General features: G+C 39.8%; 3 protein-coding genes across 9 annotated transcripts in view; 1 reads left to right on the forward strand and 2 right to left on the reverse strand.

The window, feature by feature from the left end:
- Positions 1 to 29: 29 nt before the first annotated feature.
- On the reverse strand, positions 30 to 6,408 carry cabz01076234.2 (butyrophilin subfamily 1 member A1). Of its 6 annotated transcripts, none has more exons than XM_035425421.1 (10): positions 5,958 to 6,408; positions 5,228 to 5,281; positions 4,349 to 4,714; positions 3,668 to 3,961; positions 3,202 to 3,306; positions 3,070 to 3,096; positions 2,906 to 2,929; positions 2,473 to 2,523; positions 2,254 to 2,280; positions 30 to 1,906 (listed from the first exon to the last, which is right to left on the reverse strand). In XM_035425421.1, exons 1-10 carry the CDS (start codon positions 5,992 to 5,994, stop codon positions 1,089 to 1,091), a joined length of 1,803 nt encoding a protein of 600 aa, XP_035281312.1. In that variant the 5' UTR covers positions 5,995 to 6,408; the 3' UTR covers positions 30 to 1,088. The 6 variants fall into 6 exon arrangements, with proteins under 6 accessions (XP_035281312.1, XP_035281311.1, XP_035281314.1 ...); XM_035425420.1 differs by having other exon boundaries at positions 3,202 to 3,324; positions 5,958 to 6,101; XM_035425423.1 differs by lacking the exon at positions 5,958 to 6,408 and adding an exon at positions 5,503 to 5,911 and having other exon boundaries at positions 3,202 to 3,324.
- On the forward strand, positions 4,616 to 14,581 carry LOC118231539 (calcium-binding protein 2-like). Of its 2 annotated transcripts, XM_035425427.1 has the most exons (10): positions 4,616 to 4,753; positions 7,492 to 7,649; positions 8,164 to 8,327; positions 8,848 to 8,898; positions 9,441 to 9,645; positions 12,101 to 12,131; positions 12,797 to 12,940; positions 13,058 to 13,167; positions 13,626 to 13,773; positions 14,308 to 14,581. In XM_035425427.1, the coding sequence occupies exons 4-10, from the start codon at positions 8,849 to 8,851 to the stop codon at positions 14,334 to 14,336; spliced, it is 717 nt and encodes a 238-aa protein (XP_035281318.1). In that variant the 5' UTR covers positions 4,616 to 4,753; positions 7,492 to 7,649; positions 8,164 to 8,327; position 8,848; the 3' UTR covers positions 14,337 to 14,581. The 2 variants fall into 2 exon arrangements, with proteins under 2 accessions (XP_035281318.1, XP_035281317.1); XM_035425426.1 differs by lacking the exons at positions 4,616 to 4,753; positions 7,492 to 7,649 and having other exon boundaries at positions 7,781 to 8,327.
- A 206-nt stretch (positions 14,582 to 14,787) lies between these two features.
- Positions 14,788 to 15,781, reverse strand: part of LOC118231537 (LON peptidase N-terminal domain and RING finger protein 1-like) — a 10,329-nt gene continuing 9,335 nt past the window's right edge. The window contains exon 12 of the mRNA XM_035425418.1: positions 14,788 to 15,781. This exon is cut by the window's right edge and continues 633 nt beyond it. The gene's annotated coding sequence lies outside the window, so the exon portion shown is untranslated.

A 15,781-nucleotide genomic window follows, 5' to 3' on the forward strand; every position in this document is an offset into this window, starting at 1 on the left:
ACCTCACAAGTCATTTCCCACCACAGAAGCATTTTTTCCCATGCAGTGTATTTATTTTACATTCATAAAAAGAGTTAAAAAAAGGTACAGCATAATTTGAAATGTGCTGTACCTGCATAACGAGGCAGTACACTTGGCACAAGAAGCAAAAACACAAAATTACACACAGAACAAGTTCAATGAAACAGTTACACATTTGAATAAAGTTGTCGCAAATGGACCTCATTAGTTGAGCTTTGTAATTCGAATGTAGTGCAACACATTTAACAAATATTCAGTCATTATTCAATAATCAATTTGAAATTACTGTACATACAATTCGTAAAAATTATTATTTTTTAACATTTTTTGATAACTTTTTGTTTTAGATGTAAATGCCACTTAAGATGCATGGGAGTACAGCGTAATGTGAACAGCGATCTAGACAAAAATAAAAGGTTTCTCATCGTGTCTCAATTCTTTTGGTATTTACACAGAACCTTGTCGTTAGTTAACAGAACCTGGCTTGTGGTCGTCCCCGAGTAGTGTCCAAATGCAAATTTGGAAAATTCACTAATTTTCACTAATGATATTCAGAACACTTTTTCTGTTTTGCTTTGTTGGTAAGCCTTGTTACTATCATGTTACTACAGAAAAGTTTGAAAAATGGAAATACACCTTTTATTCTGTGACTGCATTGGGTCCGTCTAAAATCTTATTTTTCTGGAGAACTTTTAATGAAAATAAAATTACAGTAATTTCTTGCGCACAGCAAAATACTTTTTAAATGCATTTCTCAACAGATATTTAGGGGAAACAAGTTCCCGCATCAAGAATATCTGAAAAAGTTGGAGAGACCCCTCTCGCACCAGTGGGCCACACCTGGACACTCCAAACACATTGCAAATAACAGAAGGTGTGAGATCTACATAAGTACCACAAACAGTAAGAGATATTTGAGCTTTACTACTGAACTAACCTCAGTTTAAACCAGTTTTAACAGAAAATAAAGTGTAGTAAGCAAGTCTCTTGTGACAAGGCCAAATGCCAATAGTATGCAAGTCATGGTATGATCCAGCTGCCCAGTTCTTTTATTCAAAATTTACATTTTATTGGGTCGTAAATTGTTCATTTTGGGCTGTGGTCTCAAGACCTGAGTTGTCAGAACTTGAGGATTGAGAGGGGTCAGGAGGGAGGGGTAAGGATTGAATCTTGTCAATTGAATTTTCCGCAGTATTCACGTTTGATTCTTGGACGGATATTGGGGGTTCTGGGCTGCAGCCTGACGCTTTGTCAGTATTTGAGGATTGAGAGGGGACAGTAGGGAGGGTTACGGATTGACTCTTGCCATTTGAATTTTCCGCAGTATTCACGTTTGATTCTTGCTTTACATCAGAAATAGGCTGAATAACTAGTGGTGTTAAATCACCCTTTCCTGGACCAAAGAGTGGGTAAACTTTCTCTTGGAATGCAACACAGAAAGTCAAAATATGTCTTTTTTCTTCCACATTGTAAAAGGAGATCATATTATTGTCATAATCTAAAAACACTCCCAAAGTTTGAGGTCTCAGTTTCTCAGAGAGTCTGGTTACAGGTACGGTGTTCACACTGAGTCCATTATCTTTATCTGAGGAGAAGACTAAGTAGCCTTCACTAGGGGTGAGATCTTCACAATCCCTCTTAGCTGACTCACTGACCACACCCACAGACCAGAACATTTTCAGCCCCACCGCCTTGTTCCACAGCCCTACCTGCCAGTAAGCCCGTCCTGAGGTAAAGCCCTCTTTCCCCAGGACAAACAAGTGGTGAGTGAACCTGTTTTTACTGGGGTCTCTTCCTTGTGACTCGTCTTTATCTCTTACCCTTTTACAATCCTTATGGAGCATCAGATTTTCATGAGCCGTGTCTTCATCCAGTGTGATATCCACTGTTGTGAACAAACGCATAAATCAATAAAATGTCCATGGGTGCCGAACCCACAGCTATTTTGCACTTCACAGCATTGTTGTGTCACGTAATGCATAACTGGCTAAATCAGTCATGATGCCCCACATGAACTCATTCTGAAGCACCTGCTTTGTGTATAGCCAAAATCAGAAAATTAAAATTTGCCTAACTGATGTCAGAAACTCGCTAACCATTAAATGGCATTGGTCAGTGATCAATAAAATATTTTAATGCGTTACGTTACGTTATTTTTGCTGACATTTTTCATGTGAAACAAATTTCCAAACACACCACATAATGCAAATTTCATGCAACGTAAAATATTACCTTTTTCATTAGCTGCTTCATCAAGATCTGCACAAAAACACACCAAATCCAACATTTAATCATGTCAGACATACAAGCATATCAATTATTATTCAGATTTACTTCATACAGGCTTGTACGCCAAGTTGTGATAATATATAAATATATATATATATATATATATATATTATGTGCTACAAATAATTACATGTATATATTACTGCAGTTACATTTACTTACCAATTACGTTTGGCAAACTTTTGTTTTTGATAAAAGAGAAAAGGCCTGAGTCTGATAAGAGAAAAATACAGTATTTTAACTTTAGTATTAGATAACAGTAAGAAATAAGGCTTTGACACAGATTCTAATGAAATGAAAATATAGTCAGCAATTTAATAACAGAACTGTAGACTTTCGCTGTAGTTGAATGTGATCCATTCTGTAGTTACCATAGTAGCTAACCAGTTATTAGCCAGAAAGCTGATTACGTTCATAGCTAAATAATTCCATAACTCTCAAAACCTTGAGATGATAGCTGTCTGAAATAGTATTTTACAGTGAGGTTGTTCAGTTAACCCTTGTTTAGTATTGGCAATATATTCAAAACCTGTTGTTCGTAATAACATGGCTCAATTTAAGCAACTTCTCAATGAAATTTTCTAAATTCTCTTACCTGTTTGTAGAAGTGGAACGCTCTCTGAAAGTGAAATGCAGATTGCATTTTATTAATTTTATTATGATCTGCATAAAGATTATCAAAAAAGCAATAAGGCACTAGTAAGATTAATATTCATTGTTCATTGACCCTGTAAACACTAAAACACTAGGATGCCGTACCTGGGATCTCTACTGACTCTTTGCTATCTGAAACGCAGAAAACACTCAATTTACTTGACAAATTTGCCTTCGTACATAAATAGAGAATCATAAAGGTAAAGCAGGACACATATTTAGAAAAATAAAGCTGACCTGTTCTTCTCTTTCTTACGAAGAGAAAAGCGGCGATGGCCATGGCGAGCAATCCAAGGATGAGCAATGCAATGAAGGCCGCCTTCCACTGACCTGACTGATCACCTGTGTGTGTGTGTGTGTCTGTGAAAGAGTGAGCGAGAGAGAGAGAGAGAGAGAGAGAGAGAGAGAGAGAGAGAGAGAGAGGGGTTGCATCAGTGCACTAGGAAGGTAGAAAGAGCAGATGTATTAAAAAGCCATGTGACTCCTAATGAGTGCCAACTTTACTCTGATATTGGGATTTTTAAAAAACAAAAAAACACTAGTCACTACGGCTAACTTGTTGTACCTCCATGCAAACTTCTATAAATAAAGAATTGGAGAAATCGACAGGTATCATATACAGACAGACATTCTGACTCCATTGCAGTGCCGAGCGGCTGTCGTGCTTGTTGACTAAGCATGATTAGACTCCGCATCTGCTCACCAGCTCTTGACGTGAGCAAAGCCACCCTTCCCTCTCTCTCTTCCTCCCCAGGGAGGAACACTGAGCAGGACAGCCAGGCTGCATCAGAGGCTGGGGTGAGGATCCAGCTGAAGACTGAGACCACGCCCTGCTCTGCAGGACCGTACAGCATGGCACCGGGAGACAGGCCAGACCTCCCCTGACTGTCAGACCAGGTAAGATTGGGCCGAGGGTGCCAGCCAGACGACGCACAGCTGACGTTCACGAGACTGTCGTTAGCCTGGCGCACGGATAACACGGGAGGTGTGCCAGTCACTGAGAGAGAGAGAGATTATTAATGTTATTCTTAAGTTCATGTATTTGCATGTATGCCTGTTCATTTGTTTATAATTCATGACATAACACTGTACTTTGCGTACATTGTAACGTGTTTTACAAAGCTTTGACAACGCGTATACTGAAATATGTCATGCCAAAAAAGCATTTTCAATTGAATTGAGAGAGTGAGAGAAAAAAAACAGTGGGAGACCAAGAGATATAGAGGGGGAGAGAGAGAGAAAGACAGACTGAGAGACAGACTGAGAGAGAGAGTGAGAGAGACTATTATTACACCAAGAAACAAATTTCTACACATTTCAGCTCATGCAACAGGAGGAAATAAACAGAAGCGAAGAGGAGAGAGGCACAGCGAGCTGTACCCACCCGTCACATTGAGAATGACCCGCACTGCCTCGTAGTGCTGGTCAGTGCTCACGTAGCACTGAAACTCTCCCTCGTCCTCCAGCGTGACGTTCTCCAGCCTGAGAGACACGTCTCCCCCCTTCAGCCCTCCGGCCTCGGGGCCCCTCGACCCAAAAGACGCCCGCCCTCTGAAGCGGGGGTCCTGGGAGCTGTCCTGCAGCCGGCCCCCCATGTAGTGAAGGGCCGTTGTTTTGAAGGACGGCGACCGGTGCCAGCGGACCTCCATGGGCTCGGCGCTGATGGCACGGGCCAGCCAGCAGGGCAGGGTGACCGTGCTTCCCGCCCGGGCCGAGATCGGGTCGGGGGGAACCTGAACCGAAAAGGACTCTGCGAGGGACGGATGCATTGACTGATGAGAACATGCAGGTATACCACAGTACGACACGATCGCGTATTTTCAGTGTACACATGACTGCCTGATTAATTTTGTTTAAATGATATCATATGTAGTGTCAAACAATACACTTAAATGATGCTTTCTGATATAAATCTTGATATTAATTCACGGCAATACATTAAATGGATGGTTTCACTTTACAACATCTGCTCTTACACAGTAAAATGTCCAGTATTAAATCAACTCCAGCAGAGCAGGCTACATATGAGTCCAATAGGGACGACATGCACTCCTGTAAGAGTTGATCGAACCCTGAACATTCTGCTGTGGAGGGGGTATGTGGTGCCGTTGTGGTGCAGTTGATTTTAAAATACAGGGTTACTGTGTCGTTAAAGTCTTTACCCCAGACAATATAGTGGAACCTGCAGTAGGCGTCAAGCCAGGAAAGCAGCAGAACATTTTAATGTGTAAAAACGGGAGCCAGTCTGGCAGAGCACACTCACCAGCATCACAAGCCAGAGGCGCCAAAGCAGCCAGGAACACGAACAGCAGCATCTCTAATAAACAAGAATGGCAAACAGATAGACTCGAACAATTTCAGCAGAAAAAAACGATGTAGCAGACATATATAGGCTATATATACGGCTCTTTTTGCGGAAAGACGGAGATTCCGGATTGCGGTTGTCGTCGACAACGCATGGATTTTTGTATTCAACACTTGATCTACGACCACTCGACATATAGAATTATTTCTTCCGCTAGTGTTTTTGTGGCTTACCTTTAACCGGTTGGACAACGTATTTTTGAGTAGGCTAACAATAAAATGCACAATGAAAGGTCCTCGTGTTCCTACCGAACAAAGGAAACGCCTTCCGCAACACTAGCCTAATAAACGACAAAAATAAATAAATAGTACATTGATTCAGATTCTGCGGGAGTTAGAAATGCATTGGCTAAACTTGATAACCAGCTGTGCAAGACCATTGTTCAAGTGTTACACTTTAAAAGCACAAAGCGTAGGAAATGTAGAATTTAGAAAGGAAAAAATGGATAGCTGCCATGATAGCATGATTTCCCACAAGGACATTTCCAAAAAAGAGATAATAAAACAGCTCGCGAACCCATTTTATATCTAATATCTGTATTGGCAAACTCGTTACAAGTCAAAAAATGTTCGAGTATTAGCTGCCGAATTCATTTATATTATTTTTAAATGAAGAAACGTGCACATACCTTCTTTTTTATCTACCTCCTTGTATTTCGCTTTCATTTACTTTCAGTTTCATTTATGAAGGGGGGTAAAGTCCCTACTATTCCGCAAACGAATACATAGCCAGAAGTGTTGAAGTAAAAATACGACTTGTTAAAACGGTTTTTTCTAAACTGACATTTTGGGTTGCAAATGCTACTATGTCTGTGAGTACTTTTCGGGTTTATAGTGGATTAAAGGTAGATAAAAATTTACAACATGAACGTTGCTTGGCACACTAAATTTAGGCTTATTATGTATTGTAACATTTTACACAAATCGTCTTTGTTGTAGCCTATATTCGAGTTGTAATTACAAATTACATTATAGCCTTCTGTGGTTAAAGTTTAAATAACCCTAGTTCAAGACAATTGAATAAGAAATATTAATGGTAATATGCAAGTTTACGCCTAAGAAACGCTCATACTTCCATATTGTAAACGCCATGACCCGTGACAGCAGGTGCATGTCTTTAGACAGTGCAGTGTGTTTATATGGTACTGTGCCTAGCTGGAGTAACCAAGCTACAACGTGGAGTAACCAAGCCGAGCTGAACGTAACAAAATGGCATTAATTAGTAACGAATCTGTTGCTCTTGCTCATCCTTTCCCTCATATTCACACCCAATGATGAGCTTTCATTAAAAATAAATAAATACATAATAATAATAATAATATTAATAAGATTATTATAATCATATTCCGTTTGCTCTATCTTAGTTTATTTTCCCACTAATAATATTTCTTGTGAGTGTAAGTGTCATCCTTATACTCAAAGGCAAAGGTTTGTTCTCACAGCTTTGCACATAACACAGCTACAACCAGTACTAATGCTGTTACTACTACTATATACTACCAATTACTGTTACTTTCATGATACAGCTACTACCAGCACTACTACTGCTGTTACTATAAACACTGTATGCTACTAATTATAATTACAGTTGCTTTAATGATCCTTTAATAAAAACTACTTGTTTCACTAAGGTATTATTACAGTATCAGTATACTTGTACTGCTGTTACTACTACTACTACTACTACTATATACTAATATTTCATACTTTATAGTAGGAAAAATAAACAATACATATAATAATAATAATAATAATAATAATTATTATTATTATTATTATTATAGTAGAAGAGGAACACATTTTTGTTATTTTATTTTTGAATATTATGTCCCTCGGCATCAATAGGACATGATGATTCATTGTCTTGCTCAGTAGTATTCCTGATTACAGTCTGCATCATTGCAATGTAGTGTTACTGTAAATGCAACATGCAATAGCACAGTGCTGTAGCATGTTCAGCCTCTTACAGCAAGTCTGTTTGCCTTCTGGTATTTCCCCTGTATGCCCTCTCTCTCACTTTCCCCGCCGCTCCCCTAAACCAAGTCCCGCCCGTTGGACTGGTTCGTGTCGCTGTCATTGCGGTTTCCATGACAACCGCGAACTTGCGTCACGGTTTCCATCTCTCCCACTCAGCCTTCCGTTTTTTTCCCTTCCCTATCCCAGGCTCTGCTCAACATCGCATCGGCATCCCGAGGTTAAAGCAGGCCACTCCGGTGCCACGTCGTCGGGAGAGGGGAGCGAGACGCGCGTTGAATGAATGGGCGATCGGGGCAGGTGGACCACTTGGTCGACGCCTTTAATCTAGCAATTGACCCTTTAAGGTGTGAGGTCACAAATATGTGATTAGAATGCTCTAAACTGAACACTGCGACGCTGCTGTAACAACCCCCTACTGGTAATTGAAAGCAGTGTGGTTCTAGAAAAATTGGAGAAAAAAAAAAAAACATCCAAAAATGGTGCATCCAAAAATGTGTCTTCATTATGTCTGTGGATGCAATGCTTGAGAATATTTAGCCTATATTTTATTTAAGCAGTGACAGGTGTAACAAATGAGTACAATATTAGTAGAAATTTCAATTTCTCATTTAATGTCAATAATGTTTTATTTAGATACCAGAATTTAACAATTAAAGAAATACATCATACAATAGTTGCCCACTGAAATCGATTTCATCAGTTACAAAGCATTATCAAACAATACTATGCAGCTACATGAAGATGATCCGTATCTGAGCCTAGAAAACTGTTCAAAACAAAGGAGTTATCTGTTCCCCCCCTCCTTTCCATAAGTCACACACAGTCACATGTTTTGTTTTCTAATCTGGATACATTTAGCCAGGTAATCAGCTCTTAAAGTCTTACTGTGGAAGAGCGGACAGGAGTGAGACAGGGGCACCTGTCGTTCGTGTTGCCTCCAGTCCGAAAGAGAGCTCCTTTGCAGAAAAGGCGATTCCTGACCCCTCTCCCTCTCTCTGCTTCTCTGTCTTTGCATATAAAAGGTAAGGGAAAGTTTACTTACTGTTTTTCTTACATCAAACTGAGCTTCATTCAGTGCATGTCTCAATATGCTCGCGTGTGGGCGTGCATACAAATTTCCTCAATCACTGATCTAAATGTCTGCATGTTTTAATTTAATTAATTTTAAGACTTATGAATGAGAAAAACTTCAGAGAGCCATTTTACTAAAACGAATATTACGCATATCATGTAATAATCAGAGACTAGGTTTTTTTATTTTTATTTTTTTACAAATACATGTGCAAAGATTGTTTAATTAAAGATGTGATGAAAGGTTTTGTTGGGACCTGGGAATGTGTTGAATACTATGGGAGGTAGTAGAAGACTGCGCTTGTGATTTTGCAGATGAAAAGCCGATATATATATATATATATATATATATATATATATGCATGCATGCTAAACATCCTGATGTATACATGCAGAGCAGTAGTCAGCAAATGGCTAACAAACCTTCCTAGTGTCTCTTAACCCTTCTCAAACTTGTTTTTCTTCATTTAGCATGTCCCAGACAGTGAAAAATGAGAAAGAGAGAGCATCTTCCACTGACAGGTAAGAAGGAGCGAGTCAATTCTAATTCTGTTAATTTGGGAAATTAATTGAATTTCAGTTAATAAATTTAAAAATCCATATGTGCCGTTAACCACAACCCTGATGAAGAATACATTGATGGCACTCCTAATATATTTTCAACTATGTGCCAATATGTATTCTGTTTGATATATTCAGTTATATTTTCCCATATATTGTTCTGCTCATTTCTCCAAACAAATTGCAAAATGATGTTAATTTCAAGAAACCTTCTTATTTCATAAATATGTCAGTGTTATGTCTTGATATCATAAATATGTGCAGTAAATATGTATTTTTTTTAAATACAATTTTAGATACCATAGCAGCCTTCTATTATCACACAAAAAAATCTAATCAAGATTTGCATATATGGAGAAATATATTTTATTCCATGAAAGAGTAGTTACCATCCCTCCATTTTATTGCTGCTGTGGCTGGGGCCTCAGCCTCTCTCCTAGTGAAAGTAATGGATAAGATGGTGGTTTAGGCGGCCCCTGCTCTCATCTCTCCTCATCTCGCAGTGCCTCGTCACGACCCCTTAAACCGGCCCTGAGGAAAGGCTCTCGCTCCGAGTCCGCGCCCTCGGAGACGGCCACCCCGGAACCGGGAGCCGCCACGCCCCGCCGGAGGAAGGGGTCGCCGTCCGAGCCTGTCCGCCGCAAGGCCAAAAAAGGGGGCGAGAACGGCAAGACGTACACCCCGCTCCTCAACGCCGTTTTCGGACAGGTGAGCCCGCTCACCCGAACGTGGTCCCTTCGGCAAGTTAGTCTTTGCATTAATCGTCAGTGACCATCAAACTTAACACTGCAGCGGCGGTGTAGTATAATGGGTAAGGAACTGGTAGGTCACAGGTTGAATTCCAGTGTAGGACATGGCTGTTGTAGCCTTGAACCATTTATACAGCTGGAGCCTTATATCCAGCTGTATAAATGGATGCAGTGTAAGCGCTTGTGCAAGTGGCTTTGGATAACAGCGTTTGCTAAATGCCTGTAATGTAATGTAATGTAATGTAATATAACACCAGAAGCCAGAAGATAATTTATGTGGTGTTTGTATTCTCTAGTAAACCTAGATCGTTTCCAGAAACTTCTGAGTGATTAGCAAGAGCACATAAAAGCTTGCAAAGCAAAAACCTGCAAAATTCAGATCTACATATTTTCTAAACAGACATACTTAAATTTATTTGCTAATTTAGTCAATTTTGATTTGGATTTTTTCCAGTGCAAGCTGACATCATTTCAAAGCGTTTTTCAATTCATGTTCATTTGAGAGCACATTACATTACATTACAGGCATTTGTCAGAAGCTCTTATCCAGAGCGACGTACAACAAAGTGTATAACCATAACCAGGAACAAGTGTGTTGAAAACCCTAGAGAGAAGTACCGTTCCAAGTGCAGGGAACAACCGCATAGTTTAACTTGGACCCTGTAGGTTAAACTGATTAACACTAACACAAACAAGAACAGCAACAACGCAGTCTATGCAAAAATACAAGCAGTAGTTTAAGACGCAAGTGCATGAACTAAGTCAACTACGAAACAGCTACCTAGTTACAACGAGCACCCCAGAATACAAATAATTTTGAGCTGGTGTGAGAGTGCCCCTAATTTGAGTTTTATTCACAGTGGCAAATGTTTATTTATGCGGCAGCGTGATGGTCATAATAATATTAGTCAGAGTTCCACCTTTGAATCCCTCCTGGAAAAAAGTAGTAATAGTTTGTGGTCAAATATTGATTTCCAAAAGGGCTATGTTTTTTTCTGAAACGCTAACAGAACCATAACGACACCAGCAAACAGCTAAGTAGGAAATTAGCAAGCAATTAGAGATATATTATTCAAACAATGGCTGATGTAAGTTTTTAATAATGTTTATGTGTGTCATGTAGGGTGTTTTGCTGAGGTGCATGAAAGTTAGGGAAAGCACAATTATTCAGCTCCCACATGAATCACTGAAACAATTTCCAAAAGCCGGGCAGAAACCATTGTAATAACCATTCACTAGTTCTGTTCTGGAATGTTCCAACTGTTTTTTTCCCCCATTTGCAGTTAGAGACTAAGTATTCATAAATTGGCTGTGGCAGGGAAATATTCCGTGTGAAATTGGATGAAAAAAGTAATTCAGCCACACTTCTGGGCAAAATGGAGTGCTTGAGACATTTCCTGTTTTACAGCCCTCTCCTGAAACCCTCTCAGACAAAGCAAGAATGAATAGTAGCAAATACAGTGGAATTGGGAATACAGCTTTAGCTTAAAGGAGGTACATGCTGTAGCATTTTCTGTGACATGCTACGTAAAACCCCACAGTTCGGGAAGCCTTTGATAAAGCCTTAAAACGTGCCGCTAACTGCTGATTGCATCCTCGTTCAAACAAAACTCTGGTCTGGAGTCTGACGCACTTCAAAGCAAACATAAGTTGGATGCTGGAACTTTCCCCAGCACCCGTGATCACTCCATACCGATTGTAGAGTTGGTATATTGCCCTATCACTGATGTCATTGTCCTGAAATCAACTGTACTGCAGTGCTGGCAGAAACACCATTATTTTGGAGTAGTGCTGTTCGTGCTGGGCTCTGGCAACCATTGTTTACACCACAATATAACAACGCATATGACGTTCCAGAGACAGGGATCAGGACCACCATTTCCAGTTTCTGTATTGGTTTGAGTGTACTGTATAGAATTCTGGATCAGTTGTAATGCAGTTCTACATGGTTCCATTGTTGTGAATCCCCTCGCTTGTAAGCGACCTGTTTTGATTCATGGATAGAGAATGGGAAATTTAACCATTAAAGGAAATCTCAAGCGACTTAGTCTCATAGCACTACAAGAGGTTAACTCCCTGCGACTTCCTAATCCCAAGAAGAACAGCAGTATTAATAGCCCGACAGGCACAGCTTAGTGTCACCCTTAATCAGTCTTAACTAACCTCCTACGCTAAGAGACGGAGGACAAGAAACAGAAAGGAAAAGTTTTCTACCATGTTTTGTAGTGCAAGTTCCTCATTATATGAAGAGGTTTGGATGCTAAATGATTCATGCAATTGTTGATGGAAGCGGTATTTTGTGTGATTGTGTATGATGATGACTGTGTCTGTACTGGTTTTGAGTGTGGCCATGTCGTTTGTGTGTTTAGGTTGGGTTTTATTTATTTATTTATTTATTCATGCATCATGCTTAGGAGAGAGAACTGTCTACAGTAGAACTGGATGGTGAGTATTTGCCAGTAACTTAGTGGTAGTGGTAGAAATAGTATTCTGTTGTTCTTATATGGTCACCAGAGCATAGTAGAGTAATAACATAACATTACAAGTAATGCGAGGGATAAATACAAAAAACAGCAAACCCTGTTGACGGTAAGGTTGAAGCCAATGGGGAAGTTGTTATTGGACATCTGTCTCGAAGTCAGGAAGCTGGTAGTGAGGGAAATCGGAGGTTGAAAAATGAATAGCATTTGCAGAAGTGGTACTGACATCGAGTGCATTCAGTTTTTGAAAACAAGCTGAAAGAGCCCATGAACGTGAAGACTCATGCAGGAGTTAGAAATCCCATGAAGCCTGAAATAGCTTATTGTACTGTGTGAACTTATTACATACAGGGTTATGGGGCAATTATGATGTGGAGAGGGAGAACTGCACATCCTAACACATTCTCTTCACTGACTCTGAACTCCCTAGAAACATTTTTTATTTATTTATCTACATACGTAACATGTACATCCACCTGCGGCTCAAATTAATCTGTGGCTTCTTTTATTTATATTTTCAATGAAAAAAAAATGCTGTTTATGGAAATAGCTGTGTTTCAGTTCTCTGAAGACATGATATAACCAGTAAAAGTCCCCTGTTGATTTTTTTTTTTTTTTGCTGCGCTTCAGAGCTGAACCAAGCCTTCAAGGAGTTTGACTACGACCAAGATGGCTACCTGAACTACAAAGATGTCGCTGAGTGCATGAGGACCATGGGGTACATGCCGACGGAGATGGAACTCATCGAGATCATCCAGCAGATAAAGATGAAGCGTACGTACGTGTGTGTATGTGTGTGTTTGTGAACGCTTTAGACTGCGTGTTTGTTTTTGTGTGAAGACAATGAAGTGCATTGTTGGTGCTGAAAATTGATTGGTGCTTGTAATGCAGTGGGGGGCCTGGTCGACTTTGACGACTTCTGTGACCTCATGGGGCCCAGAATGACAGAAGAGACGGCCCACATGGTGGGAGTGAGAGAGCTGCAATGTGCCTTCAAGCAGGTGAGGGTGTGCTGTGAATGCGTACCACAGTATGCCAGCGAGAACATGCCCAGATCGAGATGGAATCTAATCTAGACATCTAGGGGTGGGGGGTGAAAATCTAGGACGAGAGATATTTTGACATAAACAGACTAGGTTAGGTCAGGTTAACTCCAATTTAGCTCAGGTTTGACCTGGACATAGCCTGGCTATGTGTTTTAGTCGGCTAGAAAGCATCAACCAAATGCAGTCAGGATGGTTAAGCATGATAAAATCATCCAAACTCAAGTTGCTGTGTTACACAATAAAATAACCAAAAAGCGGGATGGGCATAGGGACTTCAAGTCTTGTCCAGAACACGGGACATGGGAAATCATCACAATCTTCACTTCAATAAAAATTTTGAATATAATGCTTGCGTTTGCAATCTGTTCCTGCCTCCTCCTCTCCAACTCTTTTCAATTTTATTCCTGATGTAGTTTGACTTTGATGGCGATGGACAGATCACCCAGGAGGAGCTGAAGGAGGCCATGAAGTCGCACCTGGGCGTGAAGCTGAAGAAGGGAGAACTCGAGGAGATCCTTAAAGAACTTGACCTCAACGGCGATGGAAACCTGGACTTTAATGGTGAGTTGATTCATTCAAACAGCCTCATGCAAATAGACACAGGCGTTCAGATCCAAGACGCAAATAACCTCATTCAAAAACATTACAGATGTTCATGCATGTGCCATATTTAATGTGTCAAAATGTTCACACTCTGGGTGCAAGTATAAAATTATAGAATGATACTGACTGGAGGTACATTAATTGTATAACTGCATAGAGTAAGACAGAAAGATATGAAGCCAATCCTTAAACCTGACAAGCTCTCACATTTTACACAGCGTGTTTGCTTTTACCCAAGTGTTCCTAGCAATAGAGTGAGATCTACTGTCATATCCTGTGTTGTCTTAACCTTTTAAACAAACCCATTGAGGACAAATAACTTCCAACTGCCAGTACCTTTTGCAGATGTAGCAAGACAGTAAAGAAGTTAAACCGATTCAACACGCAGATGGGGTTAGAGCACATTTTGCTGACAAAGAGAAACATATACGATGTGTTGGATTCCATTTCTCTGTCAAAATGGCTGACTTATTTCCCTCTGTCTTTCTCCAGAGTTTGTTATGATGCTGTCCTCGCAGTAGCTACTGTCATGGTAACCACAGGATCAGGGCTGAGAAAGGACTATGTCACCCACTTCCTGGATTGAACCCATTCTGAGCATGTACATATATCCATTGTTACTAACGGATTACAGAACAGTAAATAACATGAACATATTCATGAATATAGATATACTCATGTGTATGTCCAGTTAAGTTTCTTCAGGATTTGTCAAAATCGTTCAAGTTTATGTCAAAGGTATTGCAATATTGGAGAAATAAAAAGACAAAAAAAAAAAAGATTTTTTTTTGATGGGTGCGATTTCAATTATGAGGGTAACTTCAGCAAAATAATTAAAGGCTTACAATGCAGGATTTATTAGCGTTGCTGTGGTCCTGTGTTTACAATCAACAAGTCTCCTCCGTCTTCAACCCCGTTCACTCAACCTGAGTACCCGACTTCAGTCTTTAATAAATGAAATCACACATCGGGTAAAAAAAAATATTTTATTCAAAATTGATAACTTAAAACATGTCAAAGCAAAATCTGTAAAAATGTCAAACGGGTGATTTACACATACAAAGCAATCATTCGCGTATTTACACAATGAACAATGCAGCAAAATGCTGACTTGAAAAGCTTGTTACAATATTACCAGAAAAACAGGAACACAACCTGTACAATGCACTGTGGCATAAAACAAAATGCAAAATGGTATAAGGCAACATATCTTATAGGCCATGGGCCACCACAGAAATACAAGCATACCAGATTTCCTTTTGCAAAAAACCCATTACAGCATTTTTTTTTTAGAAGACATGGCAATTGCTCGGCTGGATTGAGTTTATGAAACGGTCATATTTTATAACTCAGTCATATACAATAACAACACAGATATTGAGATTTTGTAATCATGACTGCACGTATGACATGAAAATAGTTATTGATTAAATAGCAGGTGGATCATTCAACAACACACAACATACAACCTTGAGTCAACCGCTCAAACCATCACCACCAGCACAGATTAAAACATTCTTATTTGTCAGGATTAAATATTCCAAGCCCACTCGAAACACACCAGAGAGTCTTAAAACCTTCAGATTTCACAAGAACTGACGGCATAACAAGGTATAAAGACCACACAGGTGAAAGAATTTGCACACCAAGTTGCTTTCAGATGTATTTTCAGTGTAAACCTCAAAAGCCTTTTTTAGTAGGGAAAAACAAAAAAAACAGAAAACAGGAAACATCTCTACCCCTCATGCACAGCATCTCCATTTGTCTATTTCCAGAATGTCAAAATTTCACAGAAATTGCTTTAAAATGTCCCTCATCCTGACATCAACACAGAATAGCTGGCAACTGTTCATTCATCATAGGCGGCTTATTTCACAAGATGGCGACCTAGACCGGAAGGGGTATTAACTTTGTTACGTTCGGAAGCTAACGTGGCTAACTAGCTAACGACACAATCTTGACATTT

The sequence above is a fragment of the Anguilla anguilla genome, chromosome 7 (genome assembly GCF_013347855.1).
Source record: "Anguilla anguilla isolate fAngAng1 chromosome 7, fAngAng1.pri, whole genome shotgun sequence".
NCBI classification, from domain to species: domain Eukaryota; kingdom Metazoa; phylum Chordata; class Actinopteri; order Anguilliformes; family Anguillidae; genus Anguilla; species Anguilla anguilla.